Source organism: Benincasa hispida, chromosome 4 (genome assembly GCF_027475165.1).
Source record: "Benincasa hispida cultivar pf3 chromosome 4, pf3_genome.v1.1, whole genome shotgun sequence".
Taxonomy (NCBI): Eukaryota; Viridiplantae; Streptophyta; class Magnoliopsida; order Cucurbitales; family Cucurbitaceae; genus Benincasa; species Benincasa hispida.
The window spans coordinates 16,492,687-16,505,928 of NC_143481.1; the positions used below are offsets into that span (position 1 = coordinate 16,492,687).

Below are 13,242 nucleotides of genomic sequence, written 5' to 3' on the forward strand. Positions count from 1 at the left end.
TATCATGAACAGCTTCATCAACGATATCTTCGAGAATTGGTCAAGCACGTTGTCTCTGAAGGCACCAAGGCGATGACTAAGTTCACAAATTCCTCTCCTTTCATAATCTTCTATTTGCAGTGCTTGCAATTAGCACGTGAAGTTTGTTGGAAAGAGCGAGATTTTGAGCGAGAAAGTGGGAGAGAGCGACACTGAAGAGAGCGAGATCAACGAGAGCATTTCGAGCGAGATTGTGGGAGAGAACAAGATCAACGAGAGCATTTCGAGCGAGATTGTGGGAGAGAGCGACACCAACGAGAAAGTGGGGGAGAGAGAAAGTGGAGAGAGCGAGATTTTCAGCGAAAGATTTCGAGCGAGATTGTCAGCGACACCAGCGAGAGGATTTCGAGCGAGATTCTCTCTTTTTATTATTATTATTAATTTTTTTCTTTTTTTTTTTTTATCTCAGGCAGCTGTCTGCTTTGTGGCTAGTGATACCAGCCTTAGCGAGATTTCATTCTCCATACTGTTGGCTTATGCTAGATTCTCTCAAGTCTTAAGCTCAAAACTCCTCGCCATTGAATCTGGGGATTCAAAACTCCACCGTGACCTCTAATTCAGGCAGCCTCCAATCGAGTATGATCTTTTTTGTTGACTCTTAACTAATTTCAGCAAGAATTGGAGTTCCACAACAAAATAAATAGTATTCAGTTCGAGTAACCCATGATTTTATCAGATTTCAACTGATTAGTAGAAAAAAATCCCATCGAACTTAACTATATAAATACTAGCAGGACGCATGCTCTTCTTCATCTTGTAGTGTGATCTCCTTCGTTCTTACGTCCTTTGTAGTTCGAATTATGATTCTCTTTCGATCTTACGTTCTTTACATCCTTTGTCAATCGGACTCGGATTGCAAATCAGCCTTGAATTGCAGTAGGAAGCTGTAAGTGAAGAGAAGGGAGAAAGAAGGAAAGATGGGGAATTAGGGCTTCTCTTTTTTTTTTTTTTTTGCTCTCTTTACTAACTTCTACTTTTTTTTTCAAGATCGATTTTATTTTTGCATTCGATCACCCTTGCGCTATTATACATGGCACATGATCCTGATCATCATGGGAGGGGCCCCGCAAAGGCTTACAACTCTCCCATTCAATCACCCTAGGGAGGATCTCGGAAAGGTCTACCTTGTAGCGCCGCTCGTGTATTCTGATCGTCATGGGAAAGGGCCCTACAAAGGCATATAACTCTCCCATTCAATCACCCTAAAGAGGATCCTCGAAAGGTTTGCCTTGTTATTTTACTCCTTGATCAAAATTTGAAGATAAGAGAAATATGCCATTGAGGATTTGAAGATGAGGCGGATATACCATCAAACCTTGAAGATGAGAAGAATGTGCTATTGATTTTGAATGGAGTCAGGTTGGCTAGGGTTGATCTCGCATACAAGACGGAGCCAGACGGACCGGAGTTGTCCTCGCATATGAGGTGGAGCCGGATGGACTAGAGTCGTCCTCGCATATGAGGTAAAGCTAGATAAACCAAACTTGATCTCGCATATGAGGTGGAACCACACCCACATTTTTGGAGAGGAAGCGAAGCTACACAAATTTTGGAGAAGAGGAGAAGTTGTACCAATATTTTGGAGAGGAAACGAAACCGCACCACGACTTTGAATATGGAGCGAAGTCGCGTCATCAGTTTGGAGATGAAACGAAGCCACACCATGACTTGGAGATGAAGCGAAGCCGCGTCATTAGTTTGGAGATGAAACGAAGCCACGCCACGACTTTGAAGATGAAGTGAAGCCGCATCATTAGTTTGGAGATGAAGCGAAGCTGCATCATGATTTTGTAGGCCAAGTCATTGAAGATGGAGCCGAGCCATGCACACCGACCTTGAACTTGAAGATGAAGCGGAGTCATGTATACCGACCTTTAACTTGAAGATGGAAGTGGGGCCATGCATGCCAATCTTGAACTTAAAGATGGAGAGGCATCAACGAAGCCTTTGAACTTAAAGATGGAGAAGCATCGATGAAGCCTTTGAACTTAAATATAGAGAAGCATCGACGAGACCTTCGCACTTGAGTTTGACAAAGCATTGAAAAATTCTTCGCATTTGAGTTTGATGAAGCATGAAGCTTTGGCAGTAGGCTTGACTTTGTGACTTTGAGCATAAAGATGAAGCATCGATGGAGCCTCTAAACTTGAAGATGAAGGAGCATATAAGTTTACTTTTAAAGAGGAAGCGAAGCGCATTCCACGTGTGTGCCTTTTATTTACTGTGTTGGCTTCTTACGAGGGATGAACATCTTCAACCCATTGTGTTGCCCCCAATAGGGATGAACATCTTCAATCTGAAGTGTCATTCTTTGAGGGGATGATCAACATCAATCTTGTAGTATTATACTTAGGTGGTTGTGGTACCTCTTCTGATGGACTAAACTTAAATTTCTTTAAGTTTCCTTCGTACCTTTAAAGAAAGGGATCGAATCATTACGTAGTTCAAGTTTTTTTTTTTTTTTTTTTTAACTGGACTGAACTTGAAGTTTCTTTCGCACATACCCTTCTTATAGGGATCAAGTCATAATGTAGTTCAAAGAGATTTTTTTTTTCCTTTTTATGTACGATTGAACTTAAATTTCTTTAAGTTGCCTACCCTGTATAATGGAAAGGATCAAGTCGTAACGTAGTTCATACAATTTTTTTTTTGGGTCGTTCACATTTTAAGCTCATGCTGGCTAGGAGCATCATGTTGTTTAGGTTCTTGCGATGAGGAGCTTTTTCATTTAAACTTCAGAAGCTCTTATTTCATCATGGTTTTGATTATCCTCTTCATTTGTAGGATTCGTCAATATGATGAGTTTTGGCTTCACTATCAAGGAACCTTCTGTACTTATGTCCACAGAAAATTTCCTCTTCATGCGTGAAGGGACACGACTGTGAATCTTTTCGTCGTTGTTTTCTTCATGGAATGACGTTGGCTTCAAGATTTTCATCCTTCCTTTACGTTGATCGCTTGTTGTCTTGAGACGATCAAAAGTAGATACTGGAGGTTGATCTTTCTTTGATGTGGATATACTTAGCCTTTTGAAGGCTGAAGTTCGAGCAAAAGTAGTCGTTGGACATTGGTCTTCTTCTCCTACCGTGGCCATACTCAATCTTTGAAAGACTAAAGATCGAGCACTTGAAGGCTTAATATGATCGAAGACAGAAGTTCTTTGCTTCATTTCTTCAGAGTCTTTGACTTCTTTAGCAGTCACATGATTGTTGTCAACTTCTACTATGCCGACAGTGTGACATGCAATAACTTTTGATACTTTCTTTGGATGATTATTGAGAAAGCTTCTTGGAAGAAATTCTGTCGAAGTTGCCGGCCGTCGGAATTGAGGGAAGTCTTTATCTTCTTTCTTAGCAGGCTTAGGTTTCCGTGTCATCTTTTTGCCTCTTTTTATGAGTCTTGTTTCTTCTTTTATAGCTTCGATAGAAACGCGACTCTTTTTTGCTGGAGTTTGTATGTCTCTCTTTCGATAAGTCACTACTATCCACCCTTCGTTGTCATCTTCAACAAGCTCATCTTTCTTTTCGAAATTTTTTGTTTGAATCTCTTGTTGGAACCGAACAACTATAGGCTCGAATTCTCCAAACTGGATCGAACTTTGTCTTTGAGCATGGGATACCGACAGTATTGGAATATTTGAAGTCACCGCTACGGTAGCGTGATTTGTCTGAGCTACTTCATCCAAATCTAGCTCGATCTTCTTTTCACGAGCCAACTTCATAATTCGTTCCTTTAGCACAAAGCACCTTTCAACTGGGTGATTAATGACCCGATGATACTTGCAGTAGTTAGGATCATCCATTTTTCCTTCTTGTTTCGACCGCTTGCATTCTGATAGCTGAATAAGTTGCTTCTCTAGTAGTTTCTCCAACATATCTACCACATCAGAGTCAGGGAATGGATAAACCTTCTCTTGTCGTTCTTTGGACGACGCTTCTCGCCCTCATTGTGCCTTCTTTCAAATTTTATTTATTTTCCTTTGAAGGAAAATTTCAGCAGGGTCACATGAAAATTTCAGCGGGGTCACATGAACGACCATAGATTCTTTTGTGGCACTACCCACGATCTTTTCAGTGCCCTTGGCATCAATTTTGTATTTTCTCCCTTCAGAGACTAGGAAATCTTTAGTTCTCTTATTGGCAATGCTCAGCTCCATATCATGAGCTCGTGTTGCCAGCTCCTCAAACGTACAAGGTTTTATCCCTTGTAGGGTGTAGAGAAGCTCCCAGTGCATGCCTTGAGTGTACATCTCCACTGTAGATAATTCAGTAAGTCTATCTTTGCAATCCAGACTTAAAGCTCTCCATCGGTTGATGTAATCAATGACTGTCTCTCCCTTCCACTGTTTGGTGTTTAGTTCCCCTATTGGCAATGCTCAGCTCCATATCATGAGCTCGTGTTGCCAGCTCCTCAAACGTACGAGGTTTTATCCCTTGTAGGATGTAGAGAAGCTCCCAGTGCATGCCTTGAGTGCACATCTCCACTACAGATAATTTAGTAAGTCTATCTTCGTAATCCAGACTTAAAGCTCTCCATCGGTTGATGTAATCGATGACTGTCTCTCCCTTCCACTGTTTGGTGTTTGTCAGCTCCATCATGCTAACAGTATGCCTTGTACTGTAGAAGCGGTTTAGGAACTCCCTTTCTAATTGTTCTCAACTGTCAATCACTTCTGGCTCCAAATCAGTATACCAATCGAAAGCATTTCCTTTCAAGCTACGGACGAACTGCTTGACTAGCTGGTCTCCTCTAGTTCATGCATTTTCACAGGTTTCAATGAAGTGTGCAATAAGTTGTTTTGGATTGCCCTTTCCATCGAACTGCTGAAACTTTGGAGGTTGATACCCAACTGGCATTCTCAGGTTGTCAATTCTCTTAGTGTATGGCTTGGAGTACATAAAGGAGGTTTGCAACAGTCCTTCGTACTGAGCTCTTATGGAGTTTGTGATCATATCCTGGAGTTGTTGAATTGACAGGGAAGCAATAGAGGTGGATTATGGTGGCTGACTTTCCTACAAGACAGTCTTTCCTTTGTCATTGGCTTTTGTAGTTGGGGATTGACTTGATTCATCAATATCTCGAGCCTGTATCTGATCTCTTAAAGCAGTGATTTCATGATCTCGCTCCTCTGCAACCTTCATTAGGAGGTTTATCTTTACCTCCATTTCTGCCATGGTCGACTCAGCCGTTACATCAGTCATCATGACAGACACTATATTAATATGTGATTTTTTCTCTAATAGATCAGTAGCAGAAGCATAGTTGTCGAACAAGGGATTTTTTTTATGACGATCCCGCCTTTAGGATATTCCATCAGTTGGTTCCAGATTTCCTCCGTGATGACAGAGCTTATGCAACTGTTGCTTGCGATGGTAGCTTTGGATGCAACTTTCTTTGGTGCCATTTGTAGATTTGTTTGACGTGGATGACGAGAGAGAGATGAGAGGTAGAGATGTCCCTCCGGGCGTGCCAATTTGTTCACACGAGATTTCTGGAGAAACGTGTTTCGTGGAGTTGAACTTGAGTTGGTGTTGATGTTGAAGTTGATTTGATGTGATGTGGTTCGATCTCTAATATTTGATCCTCTGATTCTTTCAGTTGGGTGAATATGCTTGACTTGGAAAAGGAAAATACCGAACGTTCTTGAAGTAGAAGTCTTGGAAGCTTGAAGTAGAAGTCTTGGAAGAGTATTTGTGTCTTCAGACTTAGACTTCTGTCTTATAAGAGTGCAGCTTCAGGAGTCTTGGAAGCTTGGAGTAGAAGTCTTAGAAGAGTATTTGTAAGGTCTTCTGCCTTATAGGAGTGCAGCTTCAGCAGGAGTCTTGGAAGCTTGAAATAGAAGTCTTGAAAGAGTATTTGTGTCTTCAAAGATCTAAATTTGAAGTAGATTTGTGTCTTCAAATATCTTCTGCCTTGGTTGGTCCATGGGTCTGATCCAAAATTTCATGGCATTGATAAAATAATAATAATAAATAATTAATTGAAAGTACTATATATATCTTTTGATCAATTTAAATCAACTCAAAAACACATAAATAAATTTATTATAATTTATATCTTAAAATTTTATCAAAGTATCCAATAAACAAATGCAACAAATAAACTCTCACTCTTAAATAAGTTGATTTAAATAGAAGTATGAAGGGAAAAAAACCACCCATTAAAAGTGACTATTGATTATTCTAACCTTTATGATCTTTCTCTTCAATATTAGAAGTACTGCCTGTACATTGATTCTTATTCATCCACAGTTTGAGATTTTAAGTGACACAACTCAAAGTTTTGGAGTATAACTCGATTTAATATATATATATATATTAAAAAGTGTGATTTGAACCGTATATGTTTTTTTTTCAACTTTTTAGCTAGATGAGCTTGTGTTGCATCAATTAAACTTGGACTTGAGAACATAAGAAAGAACACAACGAAATATTGACGGTTGATGAATGATGTTGATATCAAACATTAATACTATTTTAAAATCCATGTATACAGGTTGGTTGTTTGATATTAAGAGGAAAGAAAAAACTCTTCCAACCGAATGAAAAAACTTTAAACTAGTCAAACTCAACTTAAATATGATATCATAAGGTATTTATAGGTATAACCTAAGGTACAATGATTATATGTTACGATAAAAAAATACCTGTTGAGTGTTGGTATGATGAGATATTATACATTACAATCAAATTTAGGTACCTGTTGTGTTGGTATGGTGAGAAAACAAGCCTTTCCAATTCTGATATAAAATTGATCAACTGATCTACTCTGCTGCTTTTTCAATTTTTTATGATGGCGATAATGAACATCACGTGAAGATTAAAGTCTCCAATCCCGGCTTCGATTCATCCATGGAGACGATGATGAACAGTACGGAAGGTAAAAGGCTCTAATGGCGGCTTTGCTTCAATCTTGGAGACCAAAGTTTTGGTTCTCATTTGCATACTCATCAACACATTTTGCCATGTATTTACCCTAGACGCCGCTTTTCCGTGCAATCCAACATTCACAGCCTCCAAATCATCGCTCCTCACCTTCAAAACCTCCCACGGTTCAGCACCTTCCAGCATCCAGATCAAACAAGAACAATATCCCTTCGCGATCTCTGAATCGCTGTCAGCTTTGAATCTCATCCGATCGAACTCGTCAATTTTCACATCTAACCACACCTGCGTCGCGCATCCCCTCACTCGATTCTCCGGTAGTCGAATCGATTCATCCGAAGGATCAAGAATCGCTGCGTAATGCAATAGTCGTTTAACCCGATCAATCGGCTCCAAGAGAGACTCGAATTCCAAAACAAGCCGATGAAGCCTATCAGCCACTAATTCAGACGTATAAAGCGGAATTGCAATCGAATCGAGATCGCAGTTAGGGCGTCGAGTACATAATTTGTTAGAGGAAGTGAGATTAAGATCATGAGATATGGTACATGTTACAGATTTGGACGCCACAAATCTGCGGTTCAGCATATGAGGAGAGGGAATTTGTTGAAGACAGAGGTTCGAGGAACCTGAAAACTTAGCGAAGCCAATTCCAGAAGAAGTAATCATAGGGATTGAAGACATATTTGGATGGAAAGAAATGGAAGGAGGAGCAAAAAACTCGCAAAATTTAGAAAATAAAAGGGGATTGAAAACGAAGGTAGCCATGTTTGAGGAAGTAACAATAAGATCCTCGAATTCCGCCTCCACTCTCTGCTCCTCTCCTTACCGGGTCCATCACTCCCATAATGCAGCACCTCGATGCCTGTAAATCAAAACATTAAACTTCACGAATATTTATACTGCAAACCGAGGAGCTTTCGGGGAAGAGAAATTGGGCTTGGTGGGCCCTCTCTTGATATCCAACCGATTCTGGGCCCACAAAACTGCATCGATTTGAAAGCCCAAAAGGTGGCCCATTTCTCTCTTTTAATTATTAAATAAATAACGCAACTTGCACAATGATGCAATTAATAATTTCTTTCATAAATACATAAATAAATAAGGAAAGAATTGAACCCGTCATCACTTAACGAGGATGAAAGTATGAAAAGATAACACATAATTGTCTTAATATAATTCAATTAGCATAAAATTTATTGGATAATTATAAAATTATTCTCTCTCAAAAGAAAGAATTAAAATCTAAAGTATCATTTGAAATCTAGATTAGTTCAAAATTGAGGTCTCGCTCGGTAATTATTTTATTTTAGGATTTTATTTTGAAAATTAAGTCTATATCATTCACATTTCTTACAATAATTTACATCTTTTTTAAGTACAATGTTAAATTCTTAGCCAAATTCTAAAAATAAAAAAAAAATTTAAAAACTACAGTTTCGTTTAGTAATCATTTGACTTTTTGTTTTTGTTTTTTAAAATTAAACTAATTTAATCCGCATTTCTTACAATGATGTGCATCTTTCTTAAATATAATGGTTGAATTCTTAGCCAAATTCCAAAAACAAAAACAACTTTTTTGATTCTCAAAATTTGGTTTGGTTTTTTGAACCATTAGTGAAAAGTAGATAACAAAAAAATAAATTTGGATATGGAAGTAATATCATAGGTCGAATTTTCAAAAACAAAAACAACAAACAAAATGGTTATCAAACAGGATCTAATTTTTTTTAGTTCTCAAAATTTGACTTGATTTTTTAAACTATTGATAAAAAATAGATAACCAATAAAGAAATTTACCTGTTCATAAATTAAACTTTTAAAAATAAAAAATAAAATAAAATTTTTACCAAACGAGATTTGGGAGAATAATTTTTACCTTCCCATACGACAAATGACATTAAAAAATTGAATAAAGCAAAGCTTTGAATGTAGTGCGTGGGCATGGGCTCGGCGGCTGCTTTGTTTGTAATTAACTAACAACTATATTGTTTAATATTTAGATAAGTGCTATATTTTGTAGTTGATTAGCTTTTCCATTGAATGCGGACAACTTAATTTTAAACAATATAGCACTTATCTTAATTTTACCACCTTGCTAGAGGAATGTTATAAAATGTGACAATGCTAACAAAAGTATCTAACAAGTAATCATGGCCGTATTCAAACATATTTGAATAACATAATCATGGTGTGGGATGAGGTCATTGCTTAGGTTGAAGATCTTTATTAAACTGATAATATTTTAAAGTATTTAAACTGCCATTTATCCCCATTTTCAAACTTGATTAAAATGTTACTTTTAAGAAAGTAATAATTTACTCCTTTATAATTTTAATTTATAATAATTTAATATTTAATTATATACTTTATAATTTGTAATAATTCTTTATAATTTTAATTTATAATAATTTAATATTTAATTATATACTTTATAATTTGTAATAATTTAATTTCTCTCTTGAAAAATATTGCTAAGATTTAGTGATATATACGTGCGACTAGATTTTTCAAAAAAATTTGATTCGATGAATAAACTTTGAAATGTATTGACTTCAATATGTAGTAAGATGAGTATTGAATACAATCTCCAATACATATAATGTTTTTATTCTTTTTCTCAAATATTGAATAAAGTTTGGCATGTTTGGTAAAGAATCTAAAAACAAAGAATTAGATAAAAACAGAGTTGTATTTGGTGTTTTCAGATATGTATTTGGTAAAGAAATTGAATTCTAATTTAAACAATTGCAAACTAACTATAATTACCCACTAAATATTAGTTGACAATAAACAATTATTAACTTATTTATGAACATGATTTTATGTTAAGAAAATTGTATAATTATTATTTTGTAATGGTGTATAATTTATAGGATAAATTAAAATTCTTGTCCCAATGATTTGGAAGAAGTTAAAATTTTTGTTTTATAATTTATTATTAAAATTTACCACCTATAATTTGATAAAAGCTTCATAAATAGTCCAAATAGACCTATGGTATAGACTACCATATGAACTTTATATGAAGTTATTATCAAATCATAGGAACTAAATTCTAAATTTTGAAATCATATGAACTAATTTTTAATTTTATCAAAACCTTAGGGACTAAATTTAAAATTTAACATAATTGATAATATACTACACAATACTTATTTTAACTTTTAAAAGATTGAACTGAGTTTATAACATGACATACTATATTTCTAAATGTTTTTATTTTTATTTAATATAATTCTGTATTTTAAATTTGAAAATTCAAATTCATAATACAATTAAAATGTAAAAATGTTGTTTTCAAAATTTATACATTTTAGATCACAGAATCTAATAATATTTTTCAAAAACAGAATTCGAGTTGTCTGCCAAACACATATTTACTAAATTCAGTTAATCTGAAAATATAAAACTGAATTCGGATTACGAATCAAACAGACCCTTAATCTTCCAAATTTTCAGTAATTCAGAAAAGTTTTCGAGAATTTTAAGACGAGAAGTGGAATTGTGTTAGTTAAAATGAGTTTAAGAATTCTTTCAACCAAGCAAAGAATTTAGTTAACTCCACTACACTTGACTCAACTCCTCCCAGCAAATACTCCTGTCTTCCATGTCTCCAAATCTGGCGAAGAGTTGAAGTTGATTTCAACCTTCAAGCTTGCTTCGGCTTCCTCAATATTTTTCACCCTTCAAGTGAATTATAATCTTCAAAACTTTTAGTCTTCGGAGCCTTCAAAGCCTTCAGATCTTATCCTTTTCAATCTCTTGCACTTCAAATAGAATTATTATCTTCAAATCTTTAAGAGTGTTAAAGTTGACTTCAGTCTTGGGTTTGCTTTGGTCTTCAAAGTATTCCAATCTTCCTCTTCCACCTCATTCTTCGAAATGGAGGATATGAAGGAATTGAATCTCAATGCGAAAAGCATGTAAACGTCGGTGTCAATGATTTCAATTTTGGAAAATCAAGAAAAATAGAGAAAAACATACAGTGTAGGATAAACAATTTAAAACATATTATTATAGGGAGAAAGAAATCTACTTTTGAAGATCGTCTTCAACGTAATCTTGTCTCGTAAAAACTTCCATGGATAACAAACCTCTTCCTCGAGCAAGTACGAACCTAAGGAATACTACCACTAGTGTTACTTTGCTATTCTCTGGCAAGAATCCGATGATGGGATCTAACTTTTGGATAAGGAAAGATGAATTTTACATTAAAAAAATTTCTGTAAAACCTTTTTAGATTGAGAAAGATTTTTTTTGTGAGTATTCAGAGAGTTCTTTTCAAAATGATACATGATCTCCAACTTTTGTGCCCAATTCTCAATTAAGTGAGAGAGAGGGAGTTAATTAGAGGAGGAGTTATAACTCCCGTCCATTAACACGATAGATAATTCCCTATGAGAGTTATCTTTTATTTAATAATATATATTAAATCAAATTTGATATGTAACTAAATAAATAATATTAACTAATTAAGAATTAATTAATTAATTATCTTATATTTAATTAAAATACACATAAATCATATTCAAATATAATCCTCTCTCATACTACGGGCTATCGTGAGATGCTTTAGGAGTGTAAAAAGTAAAACAGATTGGAAGAATAAAGTCTAAGTGTTGCGTTCTGCCTTGATGCGTTTAAATGAAAGCAACGCATTGGGGCGTTAGTATTATGCACAGAAGGCATACAACTCCTTATAATAACGTTCAAGTTTTCTTAGATTAAACCAAAGTATAAATCTAATCTAGGTTCCTGGCAAGTCCAGGGTCGATCACAGGAATTCAGTTTCACTAACACAGATTATGCGTTGTACTTGTAGTAGGAGGTTTTTCTAAATAAACGTGAAAGATGTAGTATTTACACTAACATGCCATGCCTGTGCAAGACAATACAAAAGAGTTGAGTGGAAAGTGAAGGATCATGTGAAAATGGAATTTAAGTAGGTGGATGTGCTGGTTAAAGATAGTTGCACACAACTGATGTAATGTGGATGAAATGGGATAGTTGCACACGCCTATCTCTAGGGTGCATACGTCTAACTTAGAATGCAAGAAACACCAGTAAATCTATCTCTAGTTGTACTAGGCGTTCTACTTAATGCGGCTTAGCTATTCTTTCAAACAACTTAATAAAGAAGCTCTCACCAAGTTGTCAATTTGGTTTAGGCGTTGGAACAAAATTATGCATGAAGTACTAATGCTTTTAACATAGACAGAAGATAAACAATAGCAAAAGTGATGATCAAATATATGAATTTTATAAAGGATCAATGAGTCTTTACGAAGAGCTATATTCAATCAAAATGAAATGGAAATGATATTAAGAGAGAAACTAAGTCAAGCCAAAGAATATAATCTCTTGTAGTTCTTTAGCTCAATCTTGTTGTGTACAATCACTTTAAAGAGCCAAGGACAGAGTATCTTTCTCAAGAATAACTTTCTCCACTCCCTGGTCGGTGGTGGTGGTGGTTCTCAGCTTCTTTGATCGTCTTACACCTCGGCACAGCTTATACAAACTAAAACTAAGTCTACAAAATTACAGAGAGTATGGAGCTTCTAATTGTCTGAACTCTTAATTCTGGAGGGTCTTCAAGTATTTATAGGCGTTGGTCTTGTCCACTTGGAGGATGGGCTGCATTTAAGTCCATGCTCTGGTCAGCATTAAACTCCATGTCCTAGTTAGCCGTCTGACCTCTGGAAGCTTTTCAGACGCCATCTGCTGTTGGAAGCTTTTCAGACGCCGCCTATTGCAGGTGCCCATGCTTGCAAGTGATGATGTGACACAATCAGCCCAGAGCAATGAATCTTCTATGCGTTGAATTCCCTCTGACGCATGGCTCATGTGTTAGCGTGTTTCCTGCGACACTTGTTTAATGCGTTATTGTTAGTTCTTGCGTTGAAATCCTGCAAAGTAGTGCGTTAGCGCCGTGATTTTTAGTGATAAACTTCTTTTACATGAAATTGCTATTGTTTAAGTAAATCCATGCGTCTCTATTAAAAATGAGGAGAGTTTATCATAAAAAAAAAACTAATTGTTCTAACTTAAGAGCAAAGATAACTTGTATTTTTTACAAGTTATCAACACCCCCAAATTTGAACAATGTTTGTTCTCAAGCATTCTAAAATAATTCTTTGCTATCTCCTCTTCCTTAGATGTGCAAATTTCACCTCTCATCATATTAGTTTCAAAGCTGAAATAAGAGTTGGAAAAATATAACTTAGATTGGAGCTTTTCTTAAAAGGACTAATATTTAGTTTCCGATGCGGCAGGCTTCTCATCGCAACTCCTTTCATTTCTCAAAACATTTCAATCT

At 35.8% G+C, this 13,242-nt stretch overlaps 1 protein-coding gene and 1 pseudogene across 2 annotated transcripts; both read right to left on the bottom strand.

Moving 5' to 3' along the window:
- Nucleotides 1–4,358: 4,358 nt before the first annotated feature.
- LOC150036537 (uncharacterized) lies at nt 4,359–5,213 on the bottom strand (annotated as a pseudogene). Its single transcript, XR_016529325.1, has 2 exons — nt 5,061–5,213; nt 4,359–5,018 (listed from the first exon to the last, which is right to left on the bottom strand). The product of XR_016529325.1 is annotated as an uncharacterized LOC150036537 (transcript).
- Nucleotides 5,214–6,473: 1,260 nt separating this feature from the next.
- SUFE2 (sulfur E2) lies at nt 6,474–7,784 on the bottom strand. The gene has a single exon (XM_039030400.2). The coding sequence runs from the start codon at nt 7,689–7,691 to the stop codon at nt 6,885–6,887; it is 807 nt and encodes a 268-aa protein (XP_038886328.1). The 5' UTR covers nt 7,692–7,784; the 3' UTR covers nt 6,474–6,884.
- Nucleotides 7,785–13,242: the final 5,458 nt, after the last annotated feature.

Bases quoted from the DNA above. Each gene is read 5' to 3' on its own strand.
- SUFE2 (XM_039030400.2), bottom strand. From the start codon at position 7,691: ATGGCTACCTTCGTTTTCAATCCCCTTTTATTTTCTAAATTTTGCGAG.